The following is a 21,541-nucleotide window of genomic DNA, read 5'->3' on the forward strand; positions in this document are numbered from 1 at the left end:
AAAGTCAAACCTCAACTCTGTAGCAGCTTGTCCTTTGCATTAATTTGAGCCTAATTGTTAATTAAAATAAATGAGGCCATTTGAAAATGTTGGTTTTAAGTTATATACTTTTTTCCCAATTAAAATAAATGAATATTTACTCTGACCCTTCCCCCGCCCCCCCCTAACTAAAGTTTCGTAACCTTTCTACCCACTATGTTTGTCACTCTTTGAATCATTATTGTGACTAATTATAAAATTGAAGTGACCTTAAGAATTAAACTCAAATTGAATCTAAAAAAGAAATAAAATCAGAACTACTATATATTATTTATAAAAAATTTAAATACATATAAAAATAAATCTAATTCAAAGCAAAAAAACTTAATCTCACTCAAACTTTTCATCTTTTGTTATGATCACATAAGAGAGTTTTCCAAGCTTGATAAACAATCTTAAAAGCACTCTCAATCGCAATCAAATCATTCTTGTCCTGGTGAACTAAAAGCATCACTTCCTTATAACGTTTTCTAATTGTAGTAGCATCGATAGAGGAATAATCTTTGATAAAGAGAATCAAATACAACACCTTAGCATCATCTATTTTCATCTCCTTACAAAGCCTTAGCATGAAGCAAACTTGTGAATAAAATAAGCGGCTATATACTTCTAGACGATTCGTAACTCTGGATTTAAGTCAAGAGCTGCAAATGCTTGTTGAATGGCCTTGTCGAAATCCCAACTTGAAGTATTCTACTGCTGCAACTTTAGCTTTTTTAGCTGCAATCTCTGTGAATTGAGATTGACAGAAACCTTAAAGACGAAAATCAGCCATTACAACACGATTTCTTCCAAGAAAATAAAAAACGATATAAGATTTGAGATCTGAAATTTGATGTCGAATATTTTGTGAGTTAAGGCAAGAGGGCTTTTTATATTGGTGGGTATTTGGTGTTGAAAAGAAGCTAATGTTGCTTGGCTGACCTCTAAAATAAGCTAAAGAGGAGTGGTGGTGTGGTGTGGCTGGGTTTTTTTTATTTTTTTTATTTTTATTTTCCAAGGTCTCTATTCTGGTACTAAGTTTGGAGAAGTGCTTGATCAAGCTTTAGCACTCTTGGAGATTTTAATAAAGAGGCTTACCTTCCAACTCGATTTGCAGTTGATGAATTTCAATCACCAATGAGCAGCTCCTCTAGCCGTGGAAAAGTCTTTGCCAAGAATAATGGTACTAGAGTGAAGCAAGAGCTATTGGAAAAATAGTGTATTTCATAAGGTTTAAACATCTTGTCATAACGTGCTGGTTCGGAAACCCGATCGCTAGACGTGGGCGAAAATCGAGTAACTAGGAGTCGCCACCAATTTTTTTTATTTAGGTGTGATTGGACACCAATTAACTTGATTCAAATCGACGAAATCCTAAATTAATTTTAGGTTCATCAAAAAAACGAGAACTGATCTACGTATCCTTTAGATTTGGGGTTCGGGAGTACGGTTACGCACGGGGAAGAATTAACACCCCCGTGACGCTCGTTCCACAAACGGTACCATTTAATCATATACTATCCTAACCCATTGATTTTGTTCTTATGTTTCCTTAATTGTTATTTATTTATTTCATCTTTTATTAGAATATTTTATTTTATTTTTTACAGGTTTAACATGCACAGATGCAATTGTGAAATGTCTGACATAAAATCGGGATAATACCAAACGAAATCTTTTATTGAGTGTACTTTCCGAATCCACCCATCATACTGGTGGGATCCGGAAGTATTCTCTCACCTAGGGAAATCCCTTAGCAACCCGCTTTCGCAAGTTTACTAGGTAAATCCCGTCATCGAGATTGTCGTACGTTTTTCTTTAAAAAATAATGTTTTCGTAAACATGAACCTATTACGAGCAAAAACCTTTTTATTAAAGATATTTTTCAAGCCCTCCCATCATACTGGTGGGACTTGGGGACATCCTTTCACCTAGAGAGCTTTCCAAGAAAAACTCGCATTCGCAAGATCTTCGAAAAATCCCATAATCGGGACTTAACTCGTAAACATAAATATCTATATGCAATGATATGCATGATGCAATAGGAATATATGTTATGTTTGTGAACTTTATTCCTATTTTATTTTTATTTTTGTTTTTATTTTTTTATATTTTATATTATTATATTCTTTATTTTTTCATTTTTTATCTATTTATTATTTTTGTTATTTATATTTTTTTATTATTGTTTTATCTTTTTTATTTTAAATTTCTCTTATATTTTCCTTGCTATTTCCTAAGGATTGTATTTTCTATATCCTTTTTTTGCAATTAAGTATCCTATATGAATTATTTATAATTTTATGTTATTTAAGTGGGCATTTTTCTTTTTATATGAATAATCTCTCATGGTATCTAATTTCATATTCTTTAATTCCATTTTTCCTCTTTATTAACTATCTTATATCATTTATTAACCTAATATATTGTATACCGTAAAATATTTACTACAAGTTATTTATTATTTTGAATTTTCCATCATTTACAATTTTTGTTATTCATCTCTTTATTTATTGTCATGGGTATTAATATTTTTATAAATTCTTATTATTTTTATTATTTTTATTATTTTTACGATAAATTAAATATAAGATTTATTTTTTATTTTAATTTATTATTTTATTTTTTGACTAATTTTTATGTAGTTAAATTTTATTTATTTAAAATAAAAATCTCAAGATCTATAAATCGAGGCCCTCCCATCGTACTGGTGGAGTCTTAATTCGGATCCTGAACCTAAGAAAAATTAGCTCGGGATTGCGACTCCTCGCGTCCGGACCAATCATCCCATTATCAGTACCTTTATAATTAGTTTTATAGTATTTTGAAGTCAAAAATTTTTTATGGTTGATTTACTATATATCCTATTGTAATTATTATAATTCCTAACAGAATATATTTTTTATATTTTACTAAACATATATTTTAATTTATATGAACATTTCCCATGCTCTTTTCCATATTTCATATAAGAGTACCTCACTAATAATTTAATAATTTCTAATTTTTTAATTTAATCTATATATATGAATATTTTGCTTATCATTTGTTTCACTTATTTACGTATTTATATTTATATTTCTCTATGAGTATCATTTTTTCTAGCCAGAAAACGATATTTAAATATTTTGGACATTATGCTAAAATACCCTAAAGCTAATTCTTCATGATTAAACAATAATTTCAAAGATCACTAAGATGCATTAGCCCAAATCACAGAAGGACCAAAGAAGCTGATAACCGGATTACCTTTCTAGGTTAAGTTAACCCAAATAAACGGCCTGACTAGCGGTTCGTTCCAAAGCCCACTGTCTGGTCTCTTGCCCAGTAGCCTCCGAGTGCTAAAACGGCGTCGTTTCAATACCCCAACCCTAGGTATAAAAGGGCTTTTTCTTCACCTTCTTTCTATTTTCTCCCTTCAACTTCTCTCTCTAAACCAATCTCCCTACCTTCTCTCCAACCTCAACCGACAGCTCCCCTTCCTTTTTCACCAGCGGTAACTCTCCCCAAGCCTGCAGCGCCGGCTCGGTCCCCTCTCTCTCTCTCTCTTTCTCTCTCTCTCTCTCTTGTTACCCGAATTCGGCTTTGTTCCCCTTGTTGGCGGCAAGCCCAACCAAAGCTTCTTCTCCTTGGCCGACGGCACTACCCAAGCCTTCTTTCCTTCCTCCCTATTTTCTCTCACCCAAAAAAGCCGCACAAAACCTCTAAAATCTCCCTAAAAAACCCATTAAAAATTCCCTTAAAATGGGCCAAAAAAATCATCCAAAAGCCCCAACCATTCTCTTTTTCTCATTATACATATTTCCTTATTTTTTGTATTTTTTGGTATATTTTTTTACTTTTTTTTTTTTGTGTTGTGGCTGCTAGAGACTAGGTATATATTTTTTTACCTGCCGATTGTGGTTTCTTGGCTGCTAGAAAAATAGGATTTTTTAGTCTTTGATTTTTGCCTACCCCCATTTTTCTTTTTGCAAGTTGTGAATCTTTAAAAGTCAGGTTGTCCAAAAATTTGGACAATCCGGTAATGGGGTTCTGGCACCAAGGAGTTGGTAGTAAGAACCCCAATCATTCAGGGTGGTTGGGGGAAGGGATGGTTAGGCGTTTTTCTCATTATTTTATTTTATATTTATTTATTTTATTATTTTTTGATTTTTTTGGGTGTCTACACATCCTACATTGCTAAGGTACATAAAGTTATAAGTGTTTTAACTAAGCAAACTCACTATAGGCTTGTTGCAAAGAAAAAAAAAGAGTGGGCTTATGCGCACACGAGATCGAGTTAGGCCTTGAGAAAATTCAAATTTCCCCATGCACGCGAGTATACATGTGGCCTAGGCTCAAGTTAATTTTTGTACCTTGGCTTTAATTTTTTTTTAAGCTTTCTCAGCTTTTGATTGAATTAGACCTAAACTCTACCAATGTCTATTTGACTGAGTATAATCAAATCAAACTCAAACTCTCCTAACATCTACCTGACTGAGTATACTTGTTGATCAGTTTTTTCTCAACTCCGCTTACTCAACCTTTGATTGAATCATACTTAAACTCTACCAACGTCTATCTGACTGAGTATAATCAAATCAGACTCAAACTCTCCCAACGTTTACCTGACTGAATATACATGCTGATCAGTTTTTTCTCAACTCCCTTGATTTGGTGCAACATTCACCTTATTCTTCTGATTTGGTGCAATGTTCACTTTATTCTACCTATAAATACAGCCTCTCTACCTCTATCACAACACACAAACCAAGCAAAGCTTCTCTATATTTAAGTTTTGTCAACCTTTGATTAAATCAAACTTAAACTCTACCAACGTACTTAAACTCTTCAGACTTAAACTTTACCAACATCTTCCTAAGTATAATCAAATCAAACTCAAACTTTCCCAACGTCTACTTGACTGAGTATAAATGCTGACTAGTTTTTTTCTCAACTCCCCTGATTTGGTGCAACTTTCACCTCATTCTCCTGATTTGGTGCAACGTTCAATTCATCCTTTGCCTATAAATACAATCTCCCTACCTCAGTCACAACACACACACACTAAGCAACGCTTCTCTACTACTTTCCTTTCAAGCTTTTCTGCATATTATTTCTCTACCAACGTACTTAAACTCTTCAGACTTAAACTTTACCAACATCTTCCTAAGTATAATCAAATCAAACTCAAACTTTCCCAACGTCTACTTGACTGAGTATAAATGCTGACTAGTTTTTTCTCAACTCTCCTGATTTGGTGCAACTTTCACCTCATTCTCCTGTTTTGGTGCAACGTTCAATTCATCCTTTGCCTATAAATACAATCTCCCTACCTCAGTCACAACACACACACACTAAGCAACGCTTCTCTACTACTTTCCTTTCAAGCTTTTCTGCATATTATTTCTCTATTTTCATTCCTTTCTTACTGGGTTTTATTTTTCAAAAAAATCTTTCTATTGTTCTTGTTATCCCTTACTAGTTTGTACAAACTATAAGAAAAAGTCTGTTGAATCCTTGAAGATAATCACTACAGTCTTTTTCACCCAATCTTGTACTCTGAAAAGACGAACATTATCCTTAAAGACGGTGATACTATGCCTTAGACTTTCTTAAAATTTTCTATGCTTCATTATATCACCAACAACCTTGAGGATAATTTTAGGTAGACTTTTAGAATGCAAATATCTTTGTGGAATGCTTGTATTGCTTTTCGAGAGGTCATATAATGTTTATTTAAGGACTTAATGGATCAGCTTTTGAGAATAGTTTAAAAGATGAAGGACAACAACATTTCCACTTCACTAGGCCAATTGCTGGATGAAGTGACACTTAAAAATGCCCTAAAGGTAAGAGTGTGTTGTTTATTTGTTCTTTTTGGTTTAATTTAATCAAAAGATACTATTCATCACCACGTGCTTTCTTTGTGTACTTTTGCTTCATTTGCATAGTGCACTAAGGTTGTTAGGTTCAATATCCATGTCCTTCAAACATTTTTGTAACATTTACTATTATTTTTATAGGCTATAATATTTCCTGTTTAACTTGCCCTAATTTGCTTTATAAACAAAATCTTAATTTCATGGCAAAAATTGTTTTGAGTTTCTTTTGTGGTTGCATTTTTTGTTAGCATAGCCATGTACATATCAAGTATGAGCTACTGTATACATATTTGTCTCTTGACAGAAATTTTCAAGTTTTAACCAAAAGGCTTATATTTGTTTTATCTAGGTTAATGGTTAAAATAAAGTAGCTGACCTGTTGCTTTGACTTGAAAAAGAAGATTTCAAATTCCTAACAGGAAACCTTATTAATTAGTATCATTTTGGTTGTTGTGTTGTATATACATATGATTTACCTAAACTAAACTTCTATTTGGTTGATACTTTTCATTTATTAAAAGTTAATAGAATTACTTATTTATTTTGTGTGATGTTTCTATGAAGTTGATTTGGTATACTGTTGCATGTTTTAAGGTACATTTGGCAGAATGATAGTTAGCTTAGATTGGAATAGATATAGAATGTTATTCAAGCTGGACTAAGAAATTGTTTACTTTGCCTCATTATTGGCTTTGCATTATTCACGTCACAAAGTTACAATCTTTTAACTTATGCTTTTATAATTTACTCCTTTAGATTATGTGCATTCTGCAATTCTAGAGCTTTGACTACCTTCAAGTATAATTGGCTTTAGTTATACATTTTCCTTGTTTGCTCATCTGTTTAAGAAATGTATTTGAATTACATTGTTAAAGGTGATGGATCTACATAAAAAATTTAAATGGCGGCATATATATTATGGTGCATATGGTTAGAATTTGGAAGCATGACTTTGATTATTTTAATTGCGGTTTAGCATGGTTGTTAAAATTGATTTAAAACATATTTATAAGGATATTGTTATATAGATAAATACTATTATATATAATGATTTACAAAGTTGGGAAACAAGTCCTTTAATTTGATTTAATCCACAAGGTTTACTTCAAAATAGAATCCTTATTTCTAATGCTATAGTGGCTATCTTATGAGATTTATACTTTGTTTGAAAATGGGCATAAATGGCATAAAATATTAAGCTTGAAATTTCTGCTTGCTTGATAGCATCAATGTTTATAAATTTCATGTCATGCTTTGGAAATTCATTTTGATTTGAAATACTTGATTTTGAATCATGTTAGAAACCCCCATGATTTAATGACCATATTTTTAAAACCATCTCAGATTTAGGTCCTATAGTAACGACAGTAAATGTGAGCTTTGTGCACAAAAGTATCTTCTATGTAAAGATGTGATGTTGATGTGGGGAGTCCCACAAGATATAGACTTACTCGAGACCTGTTGTGCTTATCATTAAATTATTGATGTTTTGAATATGCATAGATGTGGTAAATAAAATAAAATATTTTTTTTTAACATCTAATTTTAATATGAAAAATCTGGGCGAAGCTAATGTTATTTAGGGTATTAAAATCATAAGATGTGATAGTGGCTTAATGCTAACGCAATAACATTAAGTTGAGAGGCTACTTAAAAGGTTTGAACATTTTAATATCACACTAGTGAGTACTCCTTATGATAGTAATACCCAATTAAAAAAATAAAGGTGATAATGTGGTGCAATCTAAGTATGCTCAGACTATTGAGAGTCTGATACATTTGATTAATTATACTCGACTTGATATAGCTTATGTTGTGTGTATACTGAGCAGATATATACAAAATCCCAATCAAGATCATTAGATTGCCTTGAGTAGAGTAATGAAATACTTGAGAGGTACCATAAACTATAGTATTTTATATAATGGATTTCTCGTTGTATTAGAATGGTACAATAAAGCTAACTGAATCTCAAATTCAGATTAGACAAATTCCACAAATGGATATGTATTCACCCTTGGTAGGGGTACTATAACTTGAAAATCAACCAAACAAACAATAATTGCTAAAATTACAATGGAGTAAGAATTTGTAGCTTTAAAGTTGGCTAGCAATGAGATTAAGTGGTTAAGAAACCTCTTAACTGATATTCCATTGGGAATGAAACCAACACCTTCTGTGCCTATATATTGTGATTGCCAAGCGACAATAGCCATTGTAAAAAATAAAACTTTCAATAGTAAAAAAAGACACATTCGTTTGAGACATAACGTAGTAAAGCAGCTGCTTAGAGATGAAATTATATCCATTAATTATATGAAGTCAAAGTTGAATTTGGCCAATCCTCTAACTAAACCCTTGGAAAGAAAATTGATTAATGATACATCAAGGGGAATGAAACTTAAACTAATTGCAAAAAATCAACAAATAATGGTAACATAACCTATGTGATCAGAGATCCCATGAATTAGGTTTATATGGATAATAACAAGTTATTTGTTGATAAATTATTGCATTATTAAAATTATTGTCCCTCATATAGTGTATGGATAGTGCAAAACTGTAATAAAAGAGAGGTTGAGTTAAACTCTTAGTGCATGTTTGGCCTAATTTTTTTTCAGCTTATCTATCTCTTAAAAGCAAAAGCCAGATCAAACATGATTTTTTGATAAGCTCTTAAAAAAAAGTAACTTTTTTTTTAAGAACAAAATTTTTAAAAAAAGAGTTTAAAAAAAAACTCCAAGGATGAGCTTTTTCTTCTTTTCTTTTAAAAATATAAGAGAATTTTTATTTTTGTTTCAAAAAATCCTTATTTGTTAAAAATAATTACAATATTACCCTCTCAAAAAAAAGAAATACTTTCTATAATAATTTTAACAAAAATTATAACTTATAAAAAAGAACTTATAAAAAAAATTTTACCAAACAACTTTAACTTAATTTTAAAAGCTATTATTTTTCATAAAAGCTTCATAATAGCTTTCAAGTTAGAAAAAAGTCAAGCCAAACAGGAGCTTAATAAATTCTATATCCCTAATGGGTAATATATTAAAATGTTGTATACACTTGATGGAATCACCTGTATAAGTATGAAATGGGGTCGCTCCTATGATAATTGTCGCAAATTCTCTATAGCACTTATGAATAACCAGGTACGAGGATGACCTATTTGTGTAAAGCCGCGTTGAACAACAAAAATTGTAGGGGTGTAATGTGATTGATAAAAACTATATTTTACATAAAGAATTTTTTATTCATATAAGTTATAAACTTCACCAAAATTCTGTAATTTATGTTTCATTCTCTCTAGGTCTGATTTATAGTTTAAAAAGCACTAATCACGACAAAATATGTGGGGAATTATTGGAAAAATAGTGTATTTCATAAAATTCAAACAACCCACATTGTTAAGGTACATAAAGGTGTGTGTGCTTTAAATAAGCAAACCCATTTTGGGCTTGTTGCAAAGAAAAAAAAAAGAGTGAACTTGAACTTGAGTGCACACGAGATCGAGTTAGGCTTTGAGAAATTCAGATTTTCCCCTTGTGCATGAGTATTCGTGTGGGCTAGGCCAAAGTTAAACTCTACCAACGTCTACCTGATCAGACTAAAACTCTCCCAACGTCTACTTGACTAAGTATACATGTTATCTAGGTTTTTTCACAACTCCCCTAATTTGGTACAACATTCACCTCATTCTCCTGATTTGATGAAACGTTCACTTCATCTTTTGCCTATAAATATAGCCTCTCTACCTCAGTCACAACACACACACCAAGCAAAGCTTCTCTACTACTCTTCTCTTAAGCTTCTCTGCATACTATTTCTCTATTTGCATTGCTTTCTTGCTGAGCTTTATTTTTCAGAAAAATCTTTTTACTAGTTATTCTTGTTATCCCTTACTAGTTTGTACAAACTATAAGGAAGGATCTATTGAATACTGAAGGATAACCACTACAATCATTTTACAACGAGTTTTGTACTCCGAAAAGATTCAAAATTATCTTTAAGGATGGTAATATCACACCTCAAACTTTCTTGAAATTTTCTGTGCTTCATTATATCGCCAATAGGAGGCAAGTATGAAATTTGTAGATAATGTGAAAGTGGGCTTACCAATGCTACAACAATTTCCTCCAAATGATCTCATGAGTGTTTTCACAGAATAGGTAATTTAATTTGGTCATTCATAAATTTGAATTTGCTTAACAGCATGCACGTGCATAAGTTGATTTGGCCTTTGGTTGCTCTAATGTGGCATTTCTTTCACTAAAAATATTTTGCCACTTGATTCATTCTCTAATGAAAATTTACCATTTGCAGTGTTTGCCTTCTTGTGGAGGCCAGAACAGTTTCTCTTTGCATTTAGAAGCTAGGAATCAGCATTTGACCAGTGAAGAAGTTGATAGCAGGCATGAAGAAGGAGATGCAGCTGCTGATGATACTGAAATGTTTTGTGGGAATAGTGAAATTTTGGAAAATAACAATTTGGAATCTCGTATGGAAGCTAAACCACAGCAAACAGACAAGTTGAGGAGCGCTCGTTAGGGCAAGTCAATGCTTGAGCAGCCTGATGTTGAAAAAAGGTGAGAACGAAGGCGGTTGCGTTAAACCTGAAGTGGCTGACAGTAGGAGGAACACTTTTAGGATGGTTTATGATTTGGAATTGGATTAATTTTAGGGTGGTCTTGTTTCTTAATGGGTAATTCAGAATCTAAATTGTTTAGGAGGAACACTTTTTAGGATGATTAACGATTTGAAACATTTATCCACCTGTTCTCAATAAAAATATCAAATTGTAAAATCGAGTTTTGTATCGATTTTTTTTTTTTTTTTTGGAAAAGCTATGGTACATTGGATCGATTTTTAACTAATGATTATTTAAAAATTATATGAAAAATAAGTTCAATATTCACAAATTGTAAGATTTAAACTCATTAAAAAAGCATCTTTTTAAAGGATCTTAACCCTTAAACTAAAGAGTTACTTATTTAAAAGGCTTATATCCAATATAAAAAACAAATGAGTAAAAAAAAACAAAAAATATCAACAACATTAAATAAAAAAGTTGAGATTTTAAAAGTATTAAAACTTAATGGTGAATTAATTATAATGTGAAGTTTAATATAAATGCATGGATTTTCTTGAATATTCATGACTTTGTATGCTGTTTCATTGTAATTTACATGCATAATAATAAAACATCATTACTTAATTAAGAATTAAAAAAAAACAAATTATAAGATTTAAGTCGACTTTAAATCGCTTAGAATTGTAAAATTGATGTTATGATCTGTCTTATGAAAGCATGGAAGTTTTTAGACTATAAGAGTGACTATCGTTTAGCGATACTACTAAACAGAAAGTACAAAAATCCCTAATAAAGAGGGCAAGTTGGCAGTCTACAAGGCAGCTGAAACCTCATGGAGAGGGATGCAGATTCCTAGTCTCCCTCCTCTACTGCTGGTGGGTCGGTCCAAGATTATAGCAGCTGTGATGGAGAGCGTGATCACCAAGCCCTGATTTCAGCCATGTGAGTCGGACAGCTCCAACGAGTCATGTGAATTGGTAAAGATCAAATGTGGATGGAGTTAAGTTTCTGGCTTTCTGGTATAGGTCATGTGATTACGGACCACGCGGTTGCAGCTGACAAACAGAGGAGGCCGGTTATACGTATGGATCAGGCAAACCATGTGAAAGCTCTACCAAATTTGTTGGGGGCTACCTGTGGATGTTATAATTTATTTTCTTTTATGACTTCATTTGGCATTTAGATTCGAGAACGTGTATAATTAAAGTCGTGAAATTTGACCCCAAACATAATGACATTTAGCATATGGACATCTCATCATATCACGTAACTATTTTACGTTGTTATCTTATATAATATTTTAGTATATTACTTTAACATTACATATCACAAAATGACAAGACATATCACGTGAATATTAAATATCGTATAATGACAAGTAACAGTTTGATTAATGATGATTAATTATTTATTAGTTATAAAAATTTAATTTAAATTTAAACTAAAATAAAAATATAAGAATTTAATTAAATGTAATAAAAAATAAAAATTTATTTAAATTTTTATAAATAATTAAAATTTTTTAAAATATTATATCTAAACTTAACAAAATTTTTTACCTCTTCGAGTTAAGAAAGCCAAACTTGTTCTCAATGATTGCTCATACTTTAGCTTGTAGAGCTTAGAGGATGTTCTTCATTTTGTTGAGATTTATGTACTAGCAGATAAACATTTTTCCTAACGAATTCCACTTTTATTTTTTTTATTATTTTTAAAAAGTTAAACTTGGACTTTGTAGAAGCTTGCCCTTTGCATTAATTTGAGCCTAACAACGCTAATTAAGAAGTACATATGAGGCCAGAGGTGAAGCCTAAGGGAGCTGGCATAAGCCTTGGTCCCCCATTGCCATTTGAAAATATTGTTTTCAAGTTATATATTTTGACCCCTCCTACATTTATGTTGTGGGCCTCCCTTTCTATCTGATATGTCTTTTTTTATAAATTGAGTAAAAAGAATTCAAAATTTTTTTTAAGTAAAAATATCATACATCAATTAATGAGTTAAATACTCGAGTACATCTAATAAGCTAAATACTCGAGCGCACCTAATATGCTTATCACTCATTAATTATTTTTGTTAAAATAAATTTATTTTTAATGTTGAATCATAATTGTGATTAATTTTAAAATTGGATTGACCTTAAGAATCAAACCCAAATTGAATCTAAAGAAGGAATAAAACCATAACAAAATCAAAGCTAATTATGTATTATTTATAAAATTTTTGAATACATATAAAAATGAATCTAATCCAAATTAAAAAACTTCATTTTGCTCAATCTTTTTTTTTCTTTTGTTGTGATAAGATAAGAGAGTCTTTCCAGCTTGACGAACAATCTTGAAAGCACCTTTAACCACGTCTGAATGATCCTTGTCTAGATGGATCAAGGGCGCCACTTCCTTATAACGTTTTATAATTATAACAACATCAACTACGGAAGAACAATCTTTGATGAAGAGAATCGAATATAGCAATACCTGGGTATCGTCTATTTTCATCTTCTTGTAAAGGCTTAGCATAAATATAAACTTGTGAACCAGATAAGCAACAATATACTTTTGGACTATCCGTAACTCGGGTTTAAGTCAAGAACTGCCAACCTTTGTTGGATGGCCCAGTCAATGTTTCTCAATTTGAAGTATTCTTTTATAGCTACCTTGAATATTTTAGCTGTAATCTCCATTAATTGGCATTAATAAAAACTTTGGAGATGAAAATCAGTTTTGACAACACAATTTATTCAAAGATAAAAAAATAAAAAACTATATAAGATTTGAGATCTAAAATTTCATATTTAAGATTTTGTGAGCCAAGGAAAGGGTTTTCATAGCATTGGGCAATTTAGTGTTTAAAAGAAACTAATTTTGTTTGGTTAACGTCTAAAATAAGCTAAGACAAGTGATCACGGCTCGGGAAAGGAAGGTTGAGAGCAGTGGGGGAGTCAAAATTTTATGTTTGAAGAGGTGAAAACAAAAAATTCAATGTTAATAGAGACAAAATTATAATTTTTTTAAGAAATAGAAAATAAAACTATAAAATTAAAAAAATTATTAAATTTTAAAAGTTAAAGGCCCCGCCTTTGCCTCTGGTTGGGAGAGAAACCCAGGAACCATCGTGTTAGAGAGGTGGTGCGGCTGGGTTTTTGTTCAAATAAACTTAATTTTAAGTTTGATCTTTTACTTTTTTAAAAAATCATAAAATTATAATTTTTAAAAAATTAAGATTTGATCAATTTAAATTTCAAACTTTCCAAACTTTTTTTTGAAATTTTAATGATATATATGATATTTTAAAAAAAATAAAGATCAGAATTAAACCTTTATGATAAAAATAATTACTAAATTTTTATATATTATCATTTAAATTTTAAATTCTACAATTAGGTATAGATACTTTATATGTATTTATTAAATTATAAATAAAAAAATTGTTAAATTGACATAGTTACTTGAATGAACAATTAGTCATTTATTGATACTTTAAACCCCTGTATTGAGGTTTAAAAGATTTAATATCTTAGGATAATAAGTATATAGTACATATAATATACATTGAGAATTTGAGATATATTAATATTATAAATTTTTTATTTTTAGAGTAGGCTATATGTCTTGATCAGATTCAACAACTAAGTTTAATCAGCTCACCAAAATAAATAAATTGGCTTATTGATATGATCACTAGCTTAGTTGAATTATTATATTGCTACAAATGTTTCAAAAGGAAAAAACAAATGGGGGAATCTTCCTCCAACTTAAAATGATTTGACTTTTTTCAATTAACTTTATTATGTACTAAGAAAATTATTATCTTTAACACCATATAAATGTAATTATTCATGAACAAAACTATAATATAAACTTGTGGAGCTTTTTTTTTTTTACATATTATTTAAAAAATTTTAAATAAACTTATATTTTTTTATTATATTTTTATATTTTTATTTTGAATCAAATAAACATTTATTATTAACAGTTAACTAATTATTATTAGTTAAAATGTTATTTATCATTTATTATATCACGTAACAATAATATAGCATGCTAACATGTCATGGTGAATGGTAATATAGTATACTAATATGATATGATGACATGGTTACAAGCATTTTCACTTTACGCATTAGTATCAAGTGAGTATAAAATGACAGGTAGTAGATTAATTAATGACAATTAATTAATTATTAGTTATAAAGATTATTTAATTTAAAATAAAAATATAAAAATTTAATGGAATGTAATAAAAATATAAAAATTTATTTGAATTTTATTAGATAGTTTAGAGACTTTTTAAAATACTATACCTTTAAAAAAACATATAAGATAATTTTTCATTATAAAACTTGTAAATGTTTAAAAGTTATTCAATGAGTTAAAATGATATAACCCATCCTCTAACTAAAAGAAATTTCTTTTTTTTTTTAATATTATTTCAGGTTTTTCAACCCAAGAATATGTTCTGGCTACCATTTCCATCCAAGGAATATTCCTTGTCCAAAGCCTTGTCCTTGCTAAAATAAAGTTAATTTTGTTCTTTTGCTATGAAAAATTTTGTTTTTGTCTTGTTTAGACTTTCGAATAATGACCTGCAAATTAATTCTTGAAATTTATTTTTCAAAAAGGGAGAAACTGAATAGATAAAAGCAAAAGAAGTCAGTTGGCAAAACAGTTATCAAAATTAATTTGAGTTTGACTCTTTCCGCGGAGAAATATTAGTAAGTGTAAAAGAAGAGGACAAAAGAATGATCAACAAGCACTCGTATCTCTGATTTATTAATTAATATATGAATTTTTTATTTAAAAAATATGAGTTTGAATATCTCTTTTTTTAAAAAAATTGACCAATAAAATTACACTGCAGCCCTCTAATACTTCGTCTGTCTTATTTTATTTGTCTTTTTGTTAATTTCTTTAATCAAATAAATTCAATTTTAATGAATTTTTTAAAATATTATATAAAATTAAATTTTTAAAAATATATTTTTAAAAATTTTGAAGCCCAAAATTTGTAATTTTTATTTTTTAACATCTTATGACTTTATAATTTTATTAAAAATAATTATCAAACTTAAATTTATTTGATAAAAAAAGTCAATAAGGGACAAACGATTCGAGATCAAGGGAGTACATTTGATTTTCTAAAGCTATATATTTACTTTATTTGTCTCTAATAGCATATTCACATTTGATTCGGTACGAAAGTCTAAAAAATACATTGAATGTAGTGTTTCTTTATCTTATTTGTTAGTAAAATTCGTTTAGTAACATTGATAAGTTATAATTTTAATAAAAAATAAAAAAATAGCTTATTAAATTTTTACATAAAACATGAAATAAGAGGTGTACATATTAAAGTGGTTTAAATATAAAGATAAATTACTACATAATTAAAAATTAACTATAAAAATTGGTTAATTAAACTTTTTTTTGAGAAAGAGATAAAATTAAATTAAAAATAGATGTATGTACCACTAAACAAATATTTAATGTTACATAAATATTTTAAATATAAGTTGACTTTGAGGGAAACTGAAAAGGGATATTAAATATAGGGATACAAGCTTGTGAGGTGAGCCAATGTATATACCAAAGACAGAGTTCAAGTTTGAGTTTTGATCTTAAAAGTGGATAAATACAATAAAATAATATTTAAAATTGATCTGATAATTTTGGACACGATACGAAAAGACATGAAATCAAATAAGTTTAGATATAGCTTTATGCGTTCGTATCATAACCGTGTCAAACACATTTAACATATTTAAGACACATTTTAAATATATTTAATTAATCGAGTTATCGTATTTAAATATTTATAAATGACACAATTGTTAACCCGTTAATATTAGTAATGAAATACTATTTTAACTTTATTTAAATAGTTGTTTAAATTTGATAAAGATAATAAAGTAATAATACCATACTCTAATTGTTTTGTTCCTTTATTTTCATTTGGAATCTTCATATTGGATCTATTCCAAAAGAAATGTTATTAGTATTTTAAGGTTGGATGTTAATTATATATTTTATTAGAATGACAATGAATGTTATGGATGTTAATATTTATATTAAATTTTATTATATTAGATGTTATTATTATTTTATTATAATTATTTTTATAATTATTGATTTTAAATTTAAATAATAAAATTATATTTAATTATAAATATTTTAATTTAATCATGTTAGAAAAATATATATTAATTTTCTGATCGTATTTATTAATTGTGTAATATCGTATAAAATAAAATTGACATTCGTATTGTGTTATAAAATTATTAAATATATTTATATAAATATTTTAAATTTTAATATAAATAATTATTTGTAACGTGTTCATATTTATCTATTTAACCTGACAAAGAAATGAAACATGAATTGGCGGTATAATTTAGAGATTAGATTGTACAAAGAGTCTAATGGATGTTTGCTTGCTTCTGTGGCTAATAGAAGAATAGCTTCCCAACCAATCGGTTTAATCATCTTCCAATATTCATGTATTGTAGCTATTTTTTTTTTTTTGTTGGGTGAAAGACTAAAGAACTTGTTAAAATTGAGACGCGTAGCTTTCAAAATGGAGCTTGACTCCCAAAGCAACAGCCAACCACTTGTTTATGTCACTCTCAGCATTTCCCCATTTCTCTGGCTACACACCTATTCTCTGTCATCTTTAACTCACCTGCTTTTCTTCCATTTTGTCAAAACTCAAGCCCAACCCATCTCTCTCTGTCTTGCATTTAACGTGCCAAAACAAGTAAAGCAACCTCTTTCGAAACTGGGTCAAAACTCTTTCTTCTTTTTTTATCTCAGGTTTTTGTTCAGAATCACTCTCTAACAAGCCAAAAGTAGCTTCTTTTTGCGCTAACATGGAGAAAAGCCAAGAACTTGCACTGACCCAGATGAGGAAATCGGTTGAGAAACTTGGGTTTTCAACAGAGGTAGCTAACCAATTCCTTTTGTGACAGAAATGCAATATTTATTATACTTGAATTTCAATTCATATTTTTTTTAATATGTTTTTGGAATTTTTTTTTTGGTGTGGTAGAAATATGGGGATCCAACACTCATGAGGTTCTTGATTGCAAGATCAATGGACACAGAAAAGGCTGCAAAGATGTTTGTCCACTGGCTCCAATGGAGGTCTTCTATGGTTCCAAATGGGTTCATTGCAGAGTCTGAAGTGCCTGATCAATTGGAAGCCAGAAAGATATTTTTGCAAGACTCATCAAAGACAGGATATCCAGTGTTAATTGTCAAAGCATGCAAGCATTTTCCTCCAAAGGATCTTATCCAGTTCAAGAGTAATTAGTTAGCTCATTAATTCCACTCTTCTTTATCATGGTTGATCAATATGCTTCTAATTTACTGTAATTTTTTGTTATCCATGAGGGAAAAATATTTGCTATAATTCATGCATATTGATGGAGTTATGATTAGTTTTGCCACAAATTTGATTCTGTTCCAATTTGTGAAATGATGTCTTTGATCAGGATTGTCCATATGAAATGGATCACTAAAATTGTAGGGTTCATGACAAAAAAGTTTTATCATAAAGGCGAAACATAGTGGGGAAGCCAAATAAAACTGTGGTCCAAAACGTTTTAAATCCTGTTTATTACATTAGGTAACTCACACATGTCCTTGCAGAAATTAAACTTGTGGCCTCTCAAGTTTAGAGTATTCTATATTTGCACATAAACTTTATAAATAATTAATCTTAATTAGAAATACTATAATGAAGCTTATGTAAGATTCTACTCATATGTTATGTTTGTCTTTTGTTCCAAGCAAGACTCCTTCTATCTTTCTTTATGTTTCAAAATTTAATTCTTTAGATTTTTTTTATAGTTTAAAGTAGTGATTTTTGAGACCTATTTGTTAGAAGAGGGTTTTGACTTTTGACAACATATTTGAGCATACTTCAGTGACTTTATTCTGAGTAATGACTTGAGAATTGACACAAAATCTGGAATTTTAGGTCCAAAGTGAACAACGTTTAAATTAAATGGTTGAGTAACATCTCACTGCATAAATAGATTGGCATTCAATCCTTAAGGAATAGGAGATTTATAAAAGTTATACATCTGGTTCTGCCACTTCCCACTGATGGGTGAGTAACTGAGTATGACAGCTTTTGGATGGTATCATGCAGCTGCTGTGGTGTACGCATGACTTCATAAGATGATATGCTAGTTTCATATATGTTTTACTGTGGCCTTCTTTGGTAATTGGGAGTGGAAATCTGATACTGACTTCATCTGATGTACTAAGCCTGCATTGCACTGTAACTTGCATTATCCTGCTGCCAATGACTATTAGTACCAAAATGGTAGAATTATTTGAAATTGATTATCTCTCATTACATATTCTTAAAAGTGGCCAGCTTGTGAAATTTGATTAATTTTGTTTATCTCTTGATGCAGAGTTTGTGGTTTATATCTTAGACAAAACCATAGCAAGGTATTATTCTGATTTACAAATGATGCTTGTTATGTGAGGTTGTTTTGGAATACAAGCTCCAAGGCTCATATTTTCATATACGTGATGCTGCTTATTTGATTGCTTCTCTCTTTATTATTTTATTTTTTGACTTGGTGAGTTGTGCCTATTTCAGCGCTGTCAAAGGAAGAGAAATCGGAAATGAAAAGTTGATTGGCATTCTTGATTTTCAACAAATTACATACAAAAATGTTGATGCGCGTGGATTAATAACCGGATTTCAGTTCTTACAGGTAAGCCTATGTTTTCGGAAAAAGTTCAGAAGAACAATATTTTATGTGGCTTATATAAGAAAAGGGGAACCAGGATAGGGCATGGGAAAAAAAAATGATAGCTCTGTGATTTTGCTGAAAATATTTTTGATGTCTTTAATGGTAACTTGTATAATGGTATGAAGAGTTTTGTCGTTCAGACATGGTATCCCTTAATTCATATAAAGGTAAAAAGTGAGAGAATATGGGTACGTGTCATAAAAATGCAGAAACCACCCTCAGAGTAGAGTTGACTCCATTGAAAACTGATTTCACCTCCCATAGATTTAATATTTTTTGGTAAGAGATAAAAATAACTCTCAGGCTGTGAGGCATACCATATTGGCCTGCTGAGATCATGCTAATGCTGGAAGTTATAACTCTGTCCAGCTCTCCACTTTCTAGACCCTGCTTTGGAATGTTTGTTAATGGTTCTTGTTTTTTTCCCTTCAAAATGAACAGGTAAACCAATTTTTTGTACCATACTTTTGTCGTAGATTTGCTTTTCCCCAATTCTTTTATCCAAATTATTCATATGTATGCAAAGTTGAGGTTGGTAATTCTTTCTGTTACTTGAACTTGCTAGTTCTAATATCACTTATTGTACAAAGAAGCTAAATGTTCCATGTGGGCTACAGAATAGCAGGGATATATTCTTAAAATTAAGTAAAGTTCTGAACACTTTTTTCTGGTATCCTGAATTCTTATTAACTTTCTTGGGCCTAATAATGTTTTGTATCTGTGTGGAATAAAATCCTAGTAAGCAGAACCCTACTTAATGACGTACTAACATATGACATATGTCTTCTGGTTGATTTAGTGTATAATCTGATTATGAGGTCATGTTTTAGAAACTGTTTATAGCATTCTTTAAAATTAAAACTTGGGCCATTTTGTCTCCCAAGTATTCACTAGATTCTTATCCTACCTGTCAATTGGTCTCTCTACCCTGCTTGTTCGTTTTTGCTACCATATTTCCCAAAGAACCTAGGCTATTTTCCATGTCTAATTAAGGAAATAGATAATATGAGAAGAATTGTACTTAACTCTCTGAAATCCCGACTGATAATAAGGTGAATTTATCTCTAAGCTCTGTTTCATAAACTCGATGCCTTTTCTTCACTGGTACTTATTTAGTCTTAATCTTCACTTCATGCAGGCATATTTCCCAGAGCGCTTAGCAAAGTTGTACATTTTACATATGCCACGGTTTTTTGTTAGTGTTTGGAGGATGGTTTCTCGCTTCATTGAGAAGTCAACACTGGAAAAGGTAGTTACTACTTCTTTTTCTTAAATGGTGGTGTTAAGAATCTTAGCAGAAGTGTAACTCTTTAGATATGTAAAAAACTCACTAGCCCCTATGATTTTTATACTTAATGGTGGTGGATATATGTCTGCAACATGGATTTAGTGCATCTTCGTAGCCGAAAAATAGAGATCAATATGCCTGACTGCCCTGCTGCTTCTATGCCTCATATCACATGTAGATTTATGCTGTTAAAGGAGTTTCTGGTTGTAAAGTTAATTGGATTGTGTTTTAGTGAACCGCAATATAATGTTATGTGGTAACCGATTTGGCTTGTTTTGCAACAATGAATGCAGATTGTGATTGTGACCAATGAAGATGAGAAGAAATGCTTTATAGATGAGGCAGGTGAAGAAGCCGTGCCAGTCGAGTATGGTGGTAAAGCAAAGCTGACAGCTATTCAAGATGTAGTAGTGCCGCCATTGGAAGGTTGATCCCACCATAAGTTTTAGGCAGCCACTGTTGCTAATCCTTGGAGTATTCAACATGACTAATATTAGTCGACACTGCAGCAAATTGAAGGGCTAAACTTAAACCCTCAAAAGGACCAATGCAGCTGCCATTAATCCACCTAATACAAATATTAAGTCTGATTGATAGTTCCAACATGAAGTTGGCTTCAATGGAGTATCTTATCATCATCTTGAATTGCTACAAATTTGAAAATAACCTTCTCAACACCTTCTTCAATGGCAATATCATCTAATTAAACAAATTACTTGCGTGCCTTATTTATATATATCTCTTATTATATATTTCGATCTGGCTAAAAGATTGATGTTCCCTTGTTCTATTTCAGGTTTTGTATGTATAGTGTTTGGATAAGATTTGCAGATATAAAGTGCTCTTCTAAAAGGCTTAAAAAGACCAGATAGCATAATACATAAGGTATCAAGAGAAACTATACTCAATTTTATGAGCTATAGCCTAGTCTCTTATATCCCTTAAGCCCACTATATAGTTCATCTAAGGCTGTTGTAACTCTCAGTGCTATTGTGGGGTGGCTAACC

The 21,541-nt window shown here is 30.4% G+C and overlaps 1 protein-coding gene across 1 annotated transcript; it reads left to right on the forward strand.

Moving 5' to 3' along the window:
• The first annotated feature begins 17,200 nt into the window (after positions 1-17,200).
• Positions 17,201-21,246, forward strand: LOC18609897 (Sec14p-like phosphatidylinositol transfer family protein). Its single transcript, XM_007045238.3, has 6 exons — positions 17,201-17,413; positions 17,521-17,776; positions 18,899-18,935; positions 19,090-19,207; positions 20,385-20,495; positions 20,828-21,246. The coding sequence occupies exons 1-6, from the start codon at positions 17,342-17,344 to the stop codon at positions 20,963-20,965; spliced, it is 732 nt and encodes a 243-aa protein (XP_007045300.1). The 5' UTR covers positions 17,201-17,341; the 3' UTR covers positions 20,966-21,246.
• The last annotated feature ends 295 nt before the right edge of the window (positions 21,247-21,541 follow it).

This window comes from Theobroma cacao, chromosome 2 (assembly GCF_053813885.1).
Source record: "Theobroma cacao isolate CCN51 chromosome 2, ASM5381388v1, whole genome shotgun sequence".
NCBI classification, from domain to species: Eukaryota; Viridiplantae; Streptophyta; class Magnoliopsida; order Malvales; family Malvaceae; genus Theobroma; species Theobroma cacao.

Excerpts from the sequence above, each read along its gene's own strand:
- LOC18609897 (XM_007045238.3), top strand. The coding sequence starts at position 17,342 with ATGGAGAAAAGCCAAGAACTTGCACTGACCCAGATGAGGAAATCGGTT. Across the intron at positions 17,414-17,520 it reads AACTTGGGTTTTCAACAGAG|AAATATGGGGATCCAACACT; the intron begins GTAGCTAACCAA and ends TTGGTGTGGTAG. Across the intron at positions 18,936-19,089 it reads TTAGACAAAACCATAGCAAG|CGCTGTCAAAGGAAGAGAAA; the intron begins GTATTATTCTGA and ends TGCCTATTTCAG.